This window comes from Apus apus, chromosome 16, assembly GCF_020740795.1.
Source record: "Apus apus isolate bApuApu2 chromosome 16, bApuApu2.pri.cur, whole genome shotgun sequence".
Classification (NCBI taxonomy): Eukaryota; Metazoa; Chordata; class Aves; order Apodiformes; family Apodidae; genus Apus; species Apus apus.
The window spans coordinates 1,634,542-1,652,324 of record NC_067297.1 but is presented as its reverse complement, the minus strand read 5'-3'; the positions used below and the strand labels follow the sequence as shown (position 1 = coordinate 1,652,324).

The 17,783-nt window shown below is 47.4% G+C and overlaps 1 protein-coding gene across 7 annotated transcripts in view; it reads right to left on the bottom strand.

Annotated features, from left to right (window-relative positions):
• ASCC2 (activating signal cointegrator 1 complex subunit 2) overlaps positions 1-17,783 on the bottom strand; it is a 29,911-nt gene that overhangs the window by 10,029 nt on the left and 2,099 nt on the right. For 4 of the 7 annotated variants that reach the window (XM_051633978.1, XM_051633976.1, XM_051633974.1 and 1 more), the window contains exons 3-14: positions 16,520-16,678; positions 16,013-16,183; positions 13,874-14,003; positions 11,908-11,975; positions 10,237-10,347; positions 9,218-9,330; positions 6,669-6,743; positions 6,022-6,129; positions 4,283-4,351; positions 3,497-3,571; positions 2,552-2,738; positions 1,260-1,474 (exon numbers count right to left, since the gene is read on the bottom strand). In XM_051633978.1, coding sequence (XP_051489938.1) covers positions 1,260-1,474; positions 2,552-2,738; positions 3,497-3,571; positions 4,283-4,351; positions 6,022-6,129; positions 6,669-6,743; positions 9,218-9,330; positions 10,237-10,347; positions 11,908-11,975; positions 13,874-14,003; positions 16,013-16,183; positions 16,520-16,678 — 1,481 coding nt within the window. The remainder of the gene's footprint in view (positions 1-1,259; positions 1,475-2,551; positions 2,739-3,496; positions 3,572-4,282; positions 4,352-6,021; positions 6,130-6,668; positions 6,744-9,217; positions 9,331-10,236; positions 10,348-11,907; positions 11,976-13,873; positions 14,004-16,012; positions 16,184-16,519; positions 16,679-17,783) is intronic. The other 3 variants (XM_051633981.1, XM_051633979.1, XM_051633977.1) reach the window with 2 other exon arrangements.

Genomic DNA, 17,783 nt, shown 5'->3' with positions numbered 1-17,783 from the left:
CCAGAGAAGCCAACAAAAGCCTGGCAAGTTTGTCAAAGGGTAGAGAAAAATGGATCTAAATTGCCATTTCCAATCTCTCTCTGGGTTTATCTTCTATCACAGAACAGCAGCTTTTCAAATCCTGCATTTTACCCTGCAGGCTGAATTTGAGCTGAATTAGTTCCTTTGAAGACATCTTTTCCTGCAGGACAGCTGGGATTTTACCACCTATGACCCTGTCCTCTGCAGCAAAGTAACTTTTGAAGGCAACATGTTCTACTGCCCAGCCCAGGCTAAGCCCATGTCCTCAGGATGGAACTGTAATGGTTCTCATTTGGGTGTTTAATGTACAAGGATTTTTGTCTCTTCATCACAAAACATGACCCAGCACCTGCTCTAGTGAAATGCTGAACAGTGAATGTTCCAGTGCTCTGCAGGGACACAAGGAAGCAGAGCTGGCAGAGGACAATGAGAAGCTCTCACTGCAGCTGTCCACCCCAAAGAAGTGCACATGCAACTTCTTAGAGCATGACAAGTGTCTAACCTTCAGTAAGAATGATGTGCAGAGGATCAAAGCATGGTTTGGTTAGAAGAGACTTAAAGATCATCTAGTTCCAACTCCCCTCAGTGGGCAAGGACACAGATTCATTGAATGGTTTAGGTTGGAAGGGACCTTAAAAGACCTCATCACCTGGAGCACTGTGTAGAGATCTGGGCTCCCCAGTTCATGAAGGACAAGGAGCTACTGGAAAGAGTCCAGCACAGGCCAGAGAGATGATGAGGGGATGGAGCATCTGCCTGTGAGGAAAGGCTGGGAGAGCTGGGGCTGTTCAGCTGGAGAGGAGGAGGCTGGGGGGGGGGATCTCATCAGTGCTGATCAGTATCTACAGGAGGTGTCAGGGGATGGGGCCAGACTCTTCTCAGTGGTGTCCAGTGGCAGGACAAGGGGCAATGGGAAGAAGCTGGAGCTCAGGAGGTTTAACTTAAATGTAAGAAAATACTTTTTTCCTGTGAGGGTGACAGAGCCCTGGGACAGGCTGCCCAGGGAGGCTGTGGAGTTTCCATCCCTGGAGACATTCCCAACCCACCTGGATGTGTTCCTGTGGGATCTGCTCTAGGGGATCCTGCTTTAGCAGGGGTTGGACTAGATGATCTCCAGAGGTCCCTTCCAACCCCCACCATTCTGTGATTCCATGGTCATCTGGTTCCAACATGGTAAATGACAACACACAAACACAAACCCACAAGGCATCAAAGCTGTGCCAGAACTTGTCCCACACCTCCGCATTCCTCGGTCCAGCTGACGCAAGGATGACTCCAGCTTGTCTTCTAGAATGTCATTGATCACCTGCTCAGCATTGTAGCTGTACTCTTCCAGGCAGGCCAGGATGAAGCCCTCACCAAGGTCTGGCAGCAGGTCCTTCACTTGAGAGATGAGAGAGTCCAGCTCCACCCCAGACACTTTGGCAACGGGCGCAGCAGCAGCTCCGGCACACTGGGGACACCAGACAGAATGGGTGGCATTACTGGCCAGGGACAGCAGCAGAGGGTGGCAGGCAGGCACAGCAGGAAAGAAGCAGTCTTGGTTATCAGAATTTAAACAGAATTCCAAGACTGAAGTCAAAAGAAGATCAATCAGCCAAGTGTTTGATACTACACAAGGCCTATGGGGCACACAACTGCTTTTGTCTGGCTCCCAGTCAGCAAGGACACTCTGAAGAATCCAATCCTCAAACAACATTAACTGTGCATCCAAAAAACCTGCACACAAACTGCAGTGATGAAGCCCAGTATTGAAATAAACCACAGCAACAGGAAAGCCAGGCCAAGGGGAGTTAGAAGCAACTTGCTCAAAGATAAAGCTGGGATCAGGTGGAGCTTAGTTTCTCACTCACAAGGCACGTGGGGCTGCACTGAAATCTGGCAAAGAAAGAACTGAGACTGAATCTCCAACAATGCCCAAAACTGAGAAACCAACCCTATCTTCACAGGTGATGAATGGTGAGGGCTCACCTGGAGCACTGTGTGCAGTTTTGGGCTCCCCAGTTCATGAGGGACAAGGAACTACTGGAGAGGGGACAGCACAGGCCACAGAGATGCTGAGGGACTGGAGCAACTGCCTGTGAGAAAAGGCTGGGAGAGCTGGGGCTGCTCAGCTGGAGAGGAGGAGACTGGGGGGGGATCTCATCAGTGCTGGTCAGTATCTACAGGGGGTGTCAGGGGATGGGGCCAGACTCTTCTCAGTGGTGTCCAGTGGCAGGACAAGGGGCAATGGGCACAAGCTGAAGCACAGGAGGTTCAAGTTAAACATAAGAAAATACTTCTTTCTTGTGAGGGTGACAGAGCCCTGGGACAGGCTGCCCAGAGAGGCTGTGGGGTCTCCTTCTCTGGAGACATTCCAAACCTGTCTGGTGGTGTTCCTGTGGGATCTGCTCTAGGGGATGCTGCTCTGGCAGGGGGCTGGACTGGGTGATCTCCAGAGGTCCCTTCCAGCTCCCACCACTCTGTGGTCCTGTGATTCAGTGAATGAAGGACAGAAAGAGCAGCCCCTAGTCCTGCCCAAACTCCTCACCTCATCCTCTGATGCATATGCAGCCCTGAGCTCCTCCACATCCTCAGCATTGCTCTCCACTATTGCTGATGCTCCATTAGATGCTGCTGGCGGTGCTGGATCTTGAAAGACTTGAGTTTTTTTCCTGTTTGCCCCTTCCCATGCACTTTCCACTGCTTGGAGGATATAGGCTGTCCTGGTCTCATCTCTAGGAGGAGAGTATTAAGGACATTTCCAGATGCACATATTCAGACCTTACCTTGAAGCAACTGCAATGTGCAGGGACTCTCAAGCCTCTACATTAACATTCCCCCTTTCTCTTTAAGAGAAAACTTGCCATCACTCACTGCCAGTCATGCAGCTTCACTAGAGGCAGCAACACTGGAAATGCCACTGGTGTAAAGTCATCTAAGAGCAGCCAGGACTGCAGAACCCCAGTGCTTTCATGAGACCCCCTGCAGGGCTGGGGTCCCCAACACAGGAAGGACACGTAGCTCATGGAGAGTCCAGAGGAGGACACAGAGATGATGGGAGGGCTGGAGCAGCTCTGCTCTGGAGCCAGGCTGGGAGAGCTGGGGTGTTCAGCCTGGAGAAGAGAAGGCTCCAGGGAGACCTGAGAGCACCTGCCAGTGCCTGAAGGGGCTCCAGGAAAGCTGGGGAGGGACTTGGGACAAGGGCAGGGAGGGATGGGATGAGGGGGAATGGATCAAAACTGGAAGTGGGAAATTGAGGTTGGACATTAGGGAGAAATTCCTTGCTGTGAGGGTGGTGAGACCCTGGCCCAGGTTGCCCAGGGAAGCTGTGGATGCCCCATCCCTGGCAGTGTTGAAGAGCAGGTTGGATGGGGCTTGGAGCAACCTGGTCTGGTGGGACGTGTCCCTGCCTTTGCAGGGGTTTGGGTCTGGACAAACTTTAAGGTCTCTTCCAACCCAAACCAGTCTGGGGTTCCATGACAGCCAAGGATACAGTGTGGAGGATGCCTGCTGCAGCAGACTGACATCATCCTCAACAGGAAACAGCTCATCATAGTCACGGAGAAATCTGAAAAGGCAGAAGCAAGTTTAATCAGTTGAATTCAAGAATAAATTACCAGCAGACCTGTCACACAATCATTTCTGCTATGCTCCTGACTTCCTCACTGCCCAGGTAGGAACACCCCATATTGACGTGCAGCATGGTTTTCCACATCTGATTTTGCCCCCATTATCCTGCAGGAACACGTCCCCCCAAGCCACAGAGCAGGCTGCAACACTCCTCCTGATGTTGAGAACTGTAACTCAGTGCTGCATTACAGAGAAGAGATGGTTTATGACTCAAACATGATCAGAATGACAGCACCAGCAGGAAGACAAGATCATATTCCCAGTTCTGCCACTTACTCACTTTGCATCTTCAGCATTAGCACTTAATATCTTTCTGATCTGGCCACCCCAGCTCAAAAGCACAGTTCAGTCATAACAGCCTAACTTGGCAAGGCAGCTAATGGCTAAATTGCTACCTTCCACTTGGAAAGCTGGATTAAAGAGTGAAGAACACTCTCCAGCGTCACGCAGCACCCTCCTCACCTCTGCAATAAAGTCTGTGCTGCAGCCTGAAATCCTCTCCCAGCAGCTCTCCCAGCTAGTTAGAACGATTTCTAACTCCCAAGTGCATCATAATGCCTCCTAATAATGTCTCAGGCAATTCTGCTGTGAAGAATGGAGGAGGAAGGCAAGCTGACTCTTCCCTTGGGCCTCTTTCACTCAGACTCACCTTCTTTCCTGAAGCACCGAAGTGAAGATCTGTAGAAACTCCTCAATGAAAGGCTGAATGTTCTCACAGCTGCAGAAAACAAAGGCACGACAGAGTGAAAAAGTCAGTGCTAAGCATTGCTCAGCCTCTACACTCTGCCTCACCAGCCAAACTACATTCATCCATTGAGGGAAAAATCCCATTTGGAAACAGATTTCAGTCCACTCTCTGGCTTTCAGAGGAGCGAAGGGTCAAATGGAAATCAGTTTCTTTCGTAGCCTCTGCAAACATTGCAGCCAGCTAGATCTAAAGCTGTATCACAGTTAGAATTACAGGACTTGTGACAGCCTTTACAAAGCATAGTTTGATGCCTCAGACTTGCAATAAGCAAAGAAGGGTGTGTGGTGCTTGTGTAATTGCACTCCTATGATGTGTCTCATTACACAGCAGTGAACCTCCCTGAAAATATGTGCTCACCAGCGTAAGAGCAGGAGCCCAGCAAACTCCTGGTGCAGCCTTTGTTAGAGCTGCTCAGCCTCCCATGGCTGCTGAAGCATCAGGCCTCACAGCAAGGCAGAATGTCCCCTGCAGCACAGCAGGGCTAAGGAGAAGGCATTTCCCTAGAAGCTGGACATTCTGTTCTCACAGTAGCCTCAGCTCTCATCAAACTGGGAATGAGTGTCTGGAGTTGTCCTTTATTCCTCTGAAGTATATATACCCTTAATTCCATGGAATCTGACCATGTTACCTCTTTGATTCCCTTACACTTTCAATATTCCAGTGACTACTGGAAGGCACTACTCAGGTAAGCAAGGGTAAGGCAAGGCTACTACTGTTCCTGTAATGACTGGACTTATAGCACAGATGCCTAGAGAAGCTGTGGCTGCCCCATCCCTGGCAGTGTTGAAGGGCAGGTTGGATGGGGCTTGGAGCAGCCTGGGCTGGTGGGAGGTGTCCCTGCCCATGCAGGGGGTTGGAATTGGATGAGCTTCAAGATCCCTCCCAACCCAAGCCATTCCATGTTTCTATGATTCACTCCAGGTTACAGAAGAAGTCAAGGAAGCAAATCCACATCTTTCATAAAGAATTCCACCAACAGACCCTCCTCATCTTCTTGGACAACTCTGATATCAAACCAGGGAAAATATTTGAGCAGAACAAGGGCCAGAGACCAGCAATCTTCAAAAGCTGCAAAGAGATCAGGCAAAGAGCCCTAGTCTTCCAGTAAAGAGCCAGGCTCTTGGCTCTGTCCCCAACATGCAGCAGGATTTTGGGTCATTTCACTTTTCTATTTTGAAATCAGGACAGTTATACTTGCCTTCATTTTCAAATTACTCACAGAGCTATTAGTTAGCCATTTTCACAACAGGGGGTAGAACTAAAGGCACCAGTGTCTAGACTTAAAACAACTGTTTTCAGTGAGCTGTGACACTGCATCTTTCACTGTGATGCTGCAGCCCAGGTGTCTACACACACCATTAGAATTTACAACTCAGCCATAAACTGAAGCTAGAAACCTTGTTGGACCACAGCCTTATCCCCCTTTAGTGGGGTCACAGCTCACTACACCAGTTCTGGACCACATAGCTTCATCTCCTGCTATGCAGGACAACAGATTCCTGATCTTAGCCAAAGTCTTTGGCTACCACCCCAAGACAAAGAGCAGGATCTGTTCATTTTCTCCAGTAAACCTGAAAATGAGGAAACAATCTCCCCCACACCAGCAATGAAATAACTGGCAGGTACCCAAGTGCCAATACCTGCTTTCTAGGATGGGCTGCAGACAGACTTGGTTTATTAGGATGTGAAAAACTTCTATCATCTTCTTCTTGGAATGGGAAATTCTCCTCCACAAATCAGCAAGAACACTTCAGAGAGAGTAAAAGAGCACACTGTTGATGTGAGCAGAAGAAATCTGAATCTGTCACACACTTTACTCCAGAGTTATCTCTCCAGAGGAGGGATTTCATTAGCAGAATCATTTCTTTGCTGCAAGGACCAGAGATTAGAGCCATTTCATTCTCATTAAGGAAAAATCCATACTCCAAACAAAGCTGGTCTCAATCACCAGTTGCCCAGACAGCCAGACACGTGATATCTCACCTGTACCAGCACAATCTGCACTTTGACATGAGACCAATCTACACATAGAGGTATCATTTATGTTTTCACTCTGTTACAATTTGAAGGCCTCTCCCATCAAGTTTCCTCTCAGACAGCAGTGAAAGAAATCATTAGTCACCCACTGCCCAGGAAAACTTGGGAGTTGGAGAAGCCATCTCTTCAGAGTTCTTTGAAGCAGCATAAAAAAAAAAAGACAGACACCACAGAGGTGGGTAAAGCAGCATGAAGTGAATTTTTAACTAAGCCCTGGGAGACTTTTACTGAAAAGAAAATGCATTCCCACCTGTTATCCTCATAATGCCTCTTCTTAATTGCAGATTCCAGCTCAGGAATTGCCAATTCATAAAACGAAGCTAACCTGTTGAGAGGGGGAACACAACAGCAACTGTCAAGTCAGGTTTCAAAAAAGACAAATTTGCTGAAAGACAAATCAAATGGGTAATTTCACTGAACTCTCCTCACTAGCAGCACTCACGAGCAACACCCCGTTTGTTGTGTGTTCCCTGACAGGCAAGTAGGCAAATGTGTGACAAGGAGCAGCTCTCTCAACCATTGAGGGGTCTTCAAAGACCTTGGCAAAGAAATGCATTTGAAAAGCATCATGCTACGGAACAGAACAATCTGTCCAACTGAGAAACATCCCAAACACAAATTTGCAGTCTGCAAAGAGCTGATTTGCTTGAGTCCATCCCAAAACACCCCCTGCTCCAACCTCCCTATGGCCCTATCTTGCTGTTTGCTGAAAGCTGGATATGACACAGGGGAGTCACAGAATTGTCATGACTGGAAAGGACCTGTAAGATCACCGAGTCCAACTGTCAACCCAAGAAAACCAAAACCAACCAACAAAAACCTTGGCCACTAGAGCATGGCCTGAAGTACCAAATCTACATGGCTTTTGAACACCTCCAGGGATGGTGACACCACCACCTCCCTGGGCAGCCTTTGCTTTTCTTTCAGTAAAGAATTTCTTCCTAATATCCAGTCTAACCCTCCTCTGGTGCAACTTCAGGCCATTTTCTTTGGTCTTCTCATTACTCAATTGGGAGAAGAGGCCAACACCCACCTCACTCCAACCTCCTTTCAGGTAGAGAGCAATGAGGTCTCCCCTCAGCCTCCTCTTCTCCAAACTAAACAGTTCCCTCAGCCTCTCCTCATAGAACTTGTTCTCCAGTCCCTTCATCAGCTTGGCTGCTCTTCTCTGGCCACACTCCAGCCCCTCAATGTCCTTACTGGTCTTACTGGCCTGGCTATTCAGCTCTGCTCTAGGCAGGCATTCAGATGAAGGTATCCAACATGAAGAAAGCCTAAGAGGATGTTGCAGAAGGACGGGGCAGGGAGGACACAAGGAAAGTGAATTTGGTCCAGTTTTATGTGCCAGGCAGCCCACAGAGACCCTTTCCTTCAGGGATCAAGAGATGAAGAGAAACACCCTCACTGAATAACCACCAGTGCTGCTTCCTGGGCAGCTGGATGCTCTCAGTAATGGCTACAGCCCTCTGCACAACAGCCAAGCTGAACTGATGAGCTCCATTAGGAACATTATGTCCATTATTAAGAGCCAAACATGTTAAACGAGTATCCTTGAGGCAAATGCAGCAGAAGCTGGTTGATACTTTTGGTCAGGCAAATTAACAAGCACCAGCAGACTGAGTCAGACTCACAAAGATGGCATGTAAATCAGTTTTCCCTCCCCACACTCCAGTGACCCAGTGATGAGTCCATATTGAGACGTAATGAAAATGTGTTGCTGTTGTCCCACTGCACAGAGATCAAGATCATTTGAGCACATCTCTGACATCAACAGAAAAATTAAAAGCAAAGGCTTCCCTCCTCTGAGTAACCAAGCATGGAAGCAGTGCTGCCTGCCAGCTCAAACAGCCACCAGCAGTCCACCAATCTGCTCTTCTTTCAATAACCAACTCCAGGACAACATCTAAAGAGGACAGAAACCCACACGCCCCAGAACAGCATTACTCAACCCGTGGTCCATAAACCACAGGCAGCTCTAAGATTTCAGAGGTATGCAACAGGATTGGAAGTAAAAGCAAAACACCAATGTGTGCTCCTTCACACTGGCAAGCAAATAGGACAGGGGAAATAAAGACAATAAATTAACTCCTCAGTTGGTCCTAAACCAAGACGGTTACAGGAAGGCTCTACAGTCTGATCTGGAGCCAGACATGGAAGTGCCTCTCAAGGACTTGCACCCTCGATGGAAACACACGTGACTGTCCAGTCCTTGAGACCATCCTGACTCATCACCACCATGATCCAGTTGGACAGGGAATTTGCTGTGAGCCCAGCTGGGACACTGCTGGCTTCTCATCCTCTCCCAGGCACTCAGCTTTTGCCAAACCTCGGAAATAGTTACTAGCATAAAACTTAGGCATAATATTAAACAAAACCCCAAATGTTTATTTTCTGCCCCTGATGGATATCACTCCATAAGAATTTCTACCTCCCTTGCCTTGGGTCCTACAGCAGGAAGCTCTGTCCACAACTCTGTTCTGCTTGTCCCTCTCCACCCTTTCCAAAGCACACCATGTGCTGTTTGCTGTCACGGTTGCCTGGCTCTAAGATCTAGATAATGATGAAGGTGAACATGTAACAGGCAAACTCTAGATGTCTCTATATTAAATCAATATAAATTATTTATATAAATGTATAAATAAATAATTTCCTGGGAGTCTCTGTATTCCTGTCAGTGTGAACAGTCTCTAGCTGCATTAAATCCCTCTACTCCTGTAACAATGCAGGTGCTGGGTGGGGACCCAGCAGCACATTGTTTTACTTCACCAAGACAAGCTCTGTCTGCACTCCAAGATGTACCTGTAGCAGAACTCATGTTTTTGGAAGGTCTGGCAAGCCAATGGGAAGACATCAAGGAATGCCCAGAGTGTTGTGCAGGTGTCACATAAGTACAGCACAATGTCCTTCAGCTCCTGGGAAAGAAAGAGCAATGACTGTGAGAAAAGCCAGACCAGTTGTTCCTGAGAACACAGTCTAACCCGATACCAGGGACAGGCTAAGCTCAGACCAGACCTTTTCCCCTGCCTGTACACACTCTGCTGTCAGTTGTGGACACACCACTTGTCACTGGGTCTAGAGGCAGAGACAACATCTCTCCTACAACTTTATCCTTTAAACATCTATAATGCAATCCCAGCTGCTCACTCTCCTGAAAGATGCTGTGAAGTTATGAGAACCTTCATCAACTCCTGTCTTGGGCAGTGCCTTTGCCCTCTACACATCCCCTGCACACAGTTCTCTTCCCCCCCAGCTGGCAGCACTGCCCAGCAGGGACACAGGAATGAAAGGGGTGGTCTCAGTGTCCTGCTTTAGGGCAAAAGCCATCTCCAGGGTCACTGCATCAACTCCCACATGCAGACTGTTTGCCTAAGATCCTGTAGGACATGCTCGCTGAGATGGGGCCTCTCTCTGCACAGAACCCAGCACAAAAAAACCCCTCTTCATTAACTAAAGTACACTGCTGTTAAACAAACATTTCTGAAGCAAAGATCAACTCTGATCACTGTCAGGGTTACATGGAGACTTGTGTCAGCTGCTCTGTTGCATTACTTCTAAGCTGGTTAAGCAAAAAAAGATGCCAGGTTTAAAAAAAACCAACACAGGCTACAATGGATATGGTTGAACTGCACAGGAGCAAAGCAACCAGCTCCTGGTGGAAAGGCTTTATCACCATGTCATATGACAGACAGTGAAACAATGACATGGAACCATGTGCTGCATGAGCCAGCAGCATTTGGGAACAGAATGACCCTCTGTGCTCTCAGGATGTTCAGTCTGCAGGACTCCAAACAGTCAAGTGCAAGGAGCAACAGTTCTACCTGGAGGGGCATGTTCCCTGGAGTCACATTTACTCTTCCTTCCAGTTTCTGGGGCTCAGCAGAGGCTCCTTCACACTGCAGGCCACACTTGGTCAAAATGTTGTTAAACACCTAGACCAGGAGAGCAGAATAGTGTCAAAAGACAAGAGAAAGCAGTGAGACAAGCTTTATATGCAATATGTGACTATTTCCACACAGCACAGAGCCCTGTAAGATGACACCTGCAACACTCTTGCAGGCTGCAGCAGGAAGGGCCAGGCTGCAGCAGGAAGGGCCAGGCTGCACTTCTGGAATTCTGGAATTCCAGGCCACTTACGTGCAATTTAAGTGCAGCTGCACGTGGTTGTGGGGCTGCTGAGACAGGGGCTGCAGCTAATCCACATCCTGAGCCATGGGAGAAAACCAGGATCCCCATTTTTAAGGGAGCAGTGGGACTAAGGGGAAGTCACCACCACCTCCCCCTCCTCAGGGGCTAGTCCCAAAGCCTTCCTGCCCTCTCCTCTGAGGTGATCAGGATTTTGTGGCTCTTGTTTATAAACAAAGAAGCTGGGGAGAAGCCCACAGGATTAGGTTGCAGATTGCTAACAAGTCCTGGTGTAGGACCAACTTAAAAGCAACTCCTCTACATTTGCAACCTAAGAGATTTGCCAAACCCTCCTCCCAGAGGGTGCATAAAGGTACCAAAGTTGCATATTTGGTGTTAATATTATTATTCTACAGGGCCTGTAAGCTCCTAAACCTGCACAGGTATCAACTCCTTCCAGTGACAGTGTAAGCACATAAAACAGCTTCATGGGTCAGTAATGACACATCTTGGAGCTGTTACATCCATACACTTGAGATGCACCCTGGTAACACCTTGCAGTGGCTGTGAAAACACAGCAGTGTCCTGCAGAGAAACTGCTCCAACTGGTACCTCATGAAAAGCAAATGGCATCTCTGCTGTCCCCCCCAGTCATTCACTGCAAAGGTTGGTCTTGCATCCTTAGTACAAGGAAGGAAAGAAAACTGTGGGCTTTCAAAAAGTCAAGTGACATTGTAGATGTCTTGGGGTAAATGTTATCTTGGGTTTGCTTATTTGTGGGCAAAGTTTTTTGAGGACAAACGTGACATTTTCAGGGTACACAGATGTCAAGGCACCCTGATTTCAGGTTCAATGTGAATCCTGCTGACCAATGCTGGGGAATATATAAGCTGCTTATAAAAATGAAAGCTTAGGCATGGAAAGGTGCCAAATATTTATTGGTGTGGCAGCAACACATCCCCTCCACCAGATTTTCATTTACTCCTGAGACCCTGCAGCATTAACACTAACCAGTTCTGCTATGTCAAGCCTCAGGTACCTCTCATGGTCTCTATTTTGTTGGTTTAAGCTTCAATGCTTCTCCTGCTTGGACAGGGATACAAAGAATACTTATTGGACTGCCTAGTGAAAATTCCTTGAGATGAGCTGCAGAAGCAGCCAGAAGCTGAAGAAGGCAACAGCAAATTGTCACCAAGTAATGGTTTTAGATAAAGGTTCAAAAACAACCTGACAGACATCAGCATTAACTGGAGAAAGTTAACAGCAAATACATCCTGACTGCCTACACATTTGCTCCCTTCCACCCTCTAAACCATGCCCCAATTCCAGATGCAATCCAAGCCCTGGGCCAAGCAGGAAAGCAGTACCTGGAGGACAGTGGGCAGAGTTTCATCCAGGTCACTGAAGTAACTTGGTTGCTGAGTGAAGATATTTTCTGGGAAGAGAGGGGGAAGGACATCATTTCCCATCAGTTCAGACATTCATGCCAACAAGCAAACTTGCACCAGAAGATGTGCTGGTGTTATTCCTGACACCCCCTCCAGATCCAGCTAATCACCATTCAGGACCAGGGCACAGGCTCACTGCTCAGCTCCTACTCCCAGAAAGCTGGTCCTTCAACTCTTTGGTGCAACTGGAGAAGTGGTAATGAGAACATGCTCATCAGAGCAGAGCAAACGAGATGGTGGATGATTCACACCCCAGAGGCTGAATCAATGAATAATGCAAATACTATCACTGAACATTCCTGATTCCTTTATTTGACAATTGGAGTTGACTTTTAATTACTGATAACAGTTCAGCATACACTGGAAAATGGTCTGCAGAATATTTCTTAAAGGTAATGAAGCCTTAGTGATACCTGCTGTTATGTTACTAGGACTTCATTATCTTTACAAAATACCCCACTCAGTAATGGTGTACCATAAATCCTCAGCAAGGAAGCACAGAGGCTGCCTATTTTCCTGTGAATTACTGTCCAGACCATGAAAATTAACAGAGCTCTCCAGCAAGGACAGCACAAGGAAGAGTTACAAAACAGGCTGAAGAAAAATCCATATCCTGAGAAGAACCGCAAGTTTCTCAGCTTGTCAATTACAGAACTGCTCATGCCATCACTGTCCCAGCATCATGCAGATAATCAGGAGAGTAAATCACTGATGACATGTGTGCAGTGTTATTGTGTTGCATCCTAAAGCATATTTATCATTCAAATGAGGTTTCATAATCTTAGGTCTTCTTCAGAATACTTTAAGATATATTAAGAACATTTTCAGGTTTTATTCTAAGCTGCACTTCTGAAAGACAACTATCTATCTTGTTATGCCTTCTTGCCACTTCTGAGGCTTGACAGATGAAGGTAGAGTGGAAGTTACTGAAAAAGGATAAAGGGATTACAAAATGCAAAGGTTTATCTAAGCCTTTCTGGCCTGGCAATTTGGCTGTGTCACAAGTTCTGTAACACTTCTCGTGGCAGTCAACTTGGAAATGAGACAAAAATAACTAGCCAGGAAAGGAAAAAATTTCATTACATGGACTGCAGACAAAGTGGGTTAGAATTTAGGTAGAGCAGCTCACTTAATCCAAGGTGCTCTCCCAAGATCACAGGCAGTTCCCTTGTGAAGGGAGCTCAGGATAAATACAGAGGCCAAACCAAGATGCCCTCTTCATCACATAGGTTCTAATGTCCAAGGCTGAGCTGTTACTTAGCATGCTCCTGTCACTAAGACTGTTTATATACAGAGAAATCCAGGGATAAGCCCAGGTTCAGCAAGGCTCTCAGTGTTTTGTGCTTGAAGGCACTATATAAATCAATGTCTGCTTTGAAATTTCAAGTTTGCCCACTTCTCAGAGCAGTGATTACTTCATGTTGCACGTTTCACTGGGCTCCCAAGTCTGGAAACACTCGTATGAGCAGCTGGACTGTGCCCCATCTCCTGTCCCTCCTCCCTCCCTGCCCAGGAGCTGAGCTGTTTGCCCCTTCCCTTTTCTACCAGGACTTCAGAGACACCCAGGTCCTCCTGCAGTGGCTGAGGACACATTCCACTGGCATGGGAAACAACTGGTGGGGCACAGCTGAGCCTGGGTTCACGCCTAATGCCATGAGCCCAGCTCAGGACAGATAAGCAGCAGCCCACACTGCATCCCTTGACAGAAATGAAGTTCACAAAAGAAATATTATGCAGAACTTGATCTAGAAATTCTAGATTCTCCTGCTACTGAACAATTCATTTTCAGAGCAGTAACAATGGTATAAAACCCCCCTCATCACTTGCCATTATATGAGTAAGCAAAAGCCTAAAGGCAACAAGCTGTTCCTTGGCTTGAACTAACCAATCATCTTCTGGAGCAGGAGACCATTCCCTTTTCCAAAAAGCACACAGAGATCCAGAATCTTAGGGATGTCAAACAGGAAGTTATTATAAATAATTTCTCCAAAGACAGAAGGAGTGATAAAATGATCCTACAAAGAAAAAAAAATAATTAAAAATAATTTACAGGATAATCCACATCTTGCTCTGCAAGGACTCCAGCATTATAATGATACCTGTAAAAACACCTCTCAAAGGTATATTAAGGATTTTGTTTCACAGAAGGCAGCAACTCTGCCTACACCAGCTTCTGCAGAGCCCTCCACCCCCATGTTCCCAGCTGCTTGTCACTGTCACTACCCCAGCCACCCCACAGGCATCACACCACTCATGAGAGGACCAGGCTGCACCTTGAAATCAAAGTTAAAAGCAACATTTAAAAGTTCAGACAAAAATTCACTAACAATTCATTCAGTTCCCAGACCTGGCTCATGCCACGGCCAAATAAAACAGCTGAGCTGCCACAAGAACAGCTCAGGAGCAGGAATGAGGAGCCAGGCACAGAAATGGTTTAACTGGCACCAGCACCAACAATGTACACATGAGATCACAGCCTGAGTTACTGGTATACTGGAAAAGTAAAATGAAGGCTCCAGGGATGACTGCATCAGTGACAAGTAGGAAGAAAAGCCAGAGACTGCAGTTCTACACCCTGACTGCTAGAACACCCTGTCAAAACCACAGGACTCACAGCATTGAAGGAATTTCTTCTAAAATTCTTGAGGACAAAAATTCCATCATCTTTGACACTGAGAAACAAGCCATTTTGCAATTTCAGAGGACAAATCTGCCTATGATAGCAGATGTTTTCAATCCCAGTGAAGGGCAGAGCACACATTCCCCCTGCTAAAGCAGAGGGACAGGGCTTTGTACTGTTCAATTTCTGGAACTCCTGCTGACTGCCTGCATGACAACAGGCTATTCATTCCCTTCAAACTACTCAACTATAAAATGGTTTCAAATGCTTGTGTGCCTCATTGGAGTGGTGAGATTTAATCAGGTCCTGGAATGAAAGGCACCACAGAGGTGTCGTATTTTTCCTGAAGTGGTGCCAGCTGCAGGCTCCAACATTCCTTCTACCTGTTCCTGCCCCAGTCCTCCAAGATCTTGCCTCAAAACATCCCAAATGTCCCCATTGTGATAATCAAGATAATCAATACAGCATTAAACAGCACATTGTGAACCCATGAGGGTATCAGGGGAGTCACTGCTGACAGGAAAGCTGGGGAGGGACTTTTTATGAGGGCATGTAGCAACAGGACAAGGCATAATGGCTTTAAACTGGAAGAGGGGAGATTTAGGTTGAACATGAGGAAGAAATTCTTTGCTGTGAGGGTGGTGAGACCCTGGCCCAGGCTGCCCAGGGAAGCTGTGGCTGCCCCAGCCCTGGCAGTGTTGAAGGGCAGGTTGGATGGGGCTTGGAGCAACCTGGGCTGGTGGGAGGTGTCCCTGCCCATGCAGGGGGTAGGATCTAGATGATCTTTAAGGTCCCTTCCAACCCAAACTCTTCTAGAACAGTTCAATTGCTGGAACACAAGGTGCTCGGCTCATCCTGCCCAAAGGCCTTGTGAAAATTCCACAGCTGCTGATGGGATTTGCACTCCTACAATCAGGGCCAAGTACATCCTTCAATTACAAGCCAAGAAAATGGTCATTTAGATCAATTTCTTTGTGTGTCCAAAACCTGGGGATAGTTCCAGAAGAAACAAGTATTAGTCTAGATTATGTGGCACTGCAGGGCAAGAGGAAGAGGCACTGAGGGAGCCAATGCTGGTGGCCTGAAGAGCCTCTTCTGTGCAGCTGCACCAAGGCCAACTTGTTCTTTTTTACCTCTTACAGCCACATACCATAACACCATGAGTGGCCAACCTGCTGTTCCTGAGCTGACTGCCTGGATCTGCTTCCTGAGAAAATCATGGCACAGCTCAGACACTTCAGCTCTGAGTGGTTATCATCTCCATCTGGAGAAACAGCCTGATAAAACCAGCCAGGGAGAGGAATGCAGCTGGACAGGCAAGTAAGAACCATGATTCATGTCTCCAACTGTCTTTTTCCCTAAGCTACACAGCCTGGAACACCTGCAAGGCCAAGAAATATTTACCTTGGACTCCTTGTGAGTGGACATTCTGAGGAAGGTCAGGAAGACACTGCGGTGGAGACGCTTCTGCATGTCATGCACCTCAGGGTGACAATCCAGGGACGCGTCGAACTTGCGGGGGGCATGACACAGGTAGGAATCCAGGCACTTCTGAAGGGTCTCATCAAATATCACCTTGAGTGACAACAGAATGGAAAGAAGGGAAGTCACACGTCCAGAAGTTGCACTCGTGGGCAGCCCTGTTCCATTTCAAAGCACGCAAGAACACCCAGGAGTGCTAAAAGGACTCACACACACACTCCCCAAATACAAGCAAACTCTCCAAATGCACAATGAAAATAGGGAAATACTTTCTTTGCACTCTAAGGTGCAGTAATTAAAATTAAAAGGCTTAACAAATGACAACATGAGCATGTTCAAGTTTCCACGAAAACTACTTCAAGTCTGTGGCTTTCACAACCACCTGGATCGTTGGTGCTTTTTCCTCAGTGCCCACAAAACAACGATTACCTGGCACCAGAATTTGTCATGAGGCAAAGCCAGAAGCCAGTTGAGGTCATCTGCAATGAATTTTGCTCTCTCCAAGAATTCCTCCACCAAAGCAGGGTCTCTGGCAGGGGGGGGCGGTCTGTATAGCACAAAAGACCGATCTGCTTTTATTTCTGGGTGCTGCAGAAAGCCAGAACACTGTGTTAAAACCACAGGCCAAGTGACAGGAATGCCCAGTTACCTTGTGCTCCCTGAATTTTAGGGCTTGTAAACAACAGGACAAGGGGTAATGGATTAAAACTGGAAGAGGGAGATTGAGGTTGGACATGAGGAGGAAATTCTTTGCTGTGAGGGTGGTGAGACCCTGGCCCAGGCTGCCCAGGGAAGCTGTGGCTGCCCCATCCCTGGCAGTGTTGAAGGGCAGGTTGGATGGGGCTTGGAGCAGCCTGGGCTGGTGGGAGGTGTCCCTGCCCATGCAGGGGAGTTGGAACTCTATGATCTTTAAGATCCCTTCCCACCCAAACCATTCTATGCTCTGATTCTAAGAAACCAACACAAAATTACACTTTACTACAATGTAACATTCTATTCCCTGCTAACTTTCCATTTTCTAATCTTTCAAGGCAGCAGAACAGTGGGTTTGTATCCTTCCTTATCAGAAATGTTTTCAGACTTTCATAATGGGGCAGATGTTGCTCCTTGCACTCTATCAAGCACAAGCCTTGCAAAGCAATCCTCCCACACCTTCAAAACAAACAGCAAGAGCTTGAGGTCATGCCTTTCAAACATGCCTGCACTCTCTTTTTCCTCCAAACTGGTTCTGGCACAACATTCCACAAAGTCAAACTGACATGAGCACCAAATACAGAGACGAAAGGTGTCACTACCCTTCCCAATGACTGAACAGGCTTTGCCCAAGACTCCCACCCTAAAATGAGAATCACATTGAGCTGCAGCTTCAAGCTCTGCCTCAACCCACACATATGCCCAGGGTAAAACTCCTCAGCATAAGAGCACGTCCCAGTCCTGCAACATGCCCAGGAGAAGGCTCTCTCCACTCCTTTCTGAGAATCACAGAATCTTAGGGGTTGGAAGGGACCTGGAAAGATCACCCAGTCCAACCCCCCTGCCAGAGCAGGATCACCCAGAGCACATCACACAGGAACGTGTCCAGGTGGGTTTGGAATGTCTCCAGAGAAGGAGACTCCACAACCTCTCTGGGCAGCCCATTCCAGTGCTCTGTCACTCACAAAAAGCCCATCTGTGGATTTAATTTCCTGATTTC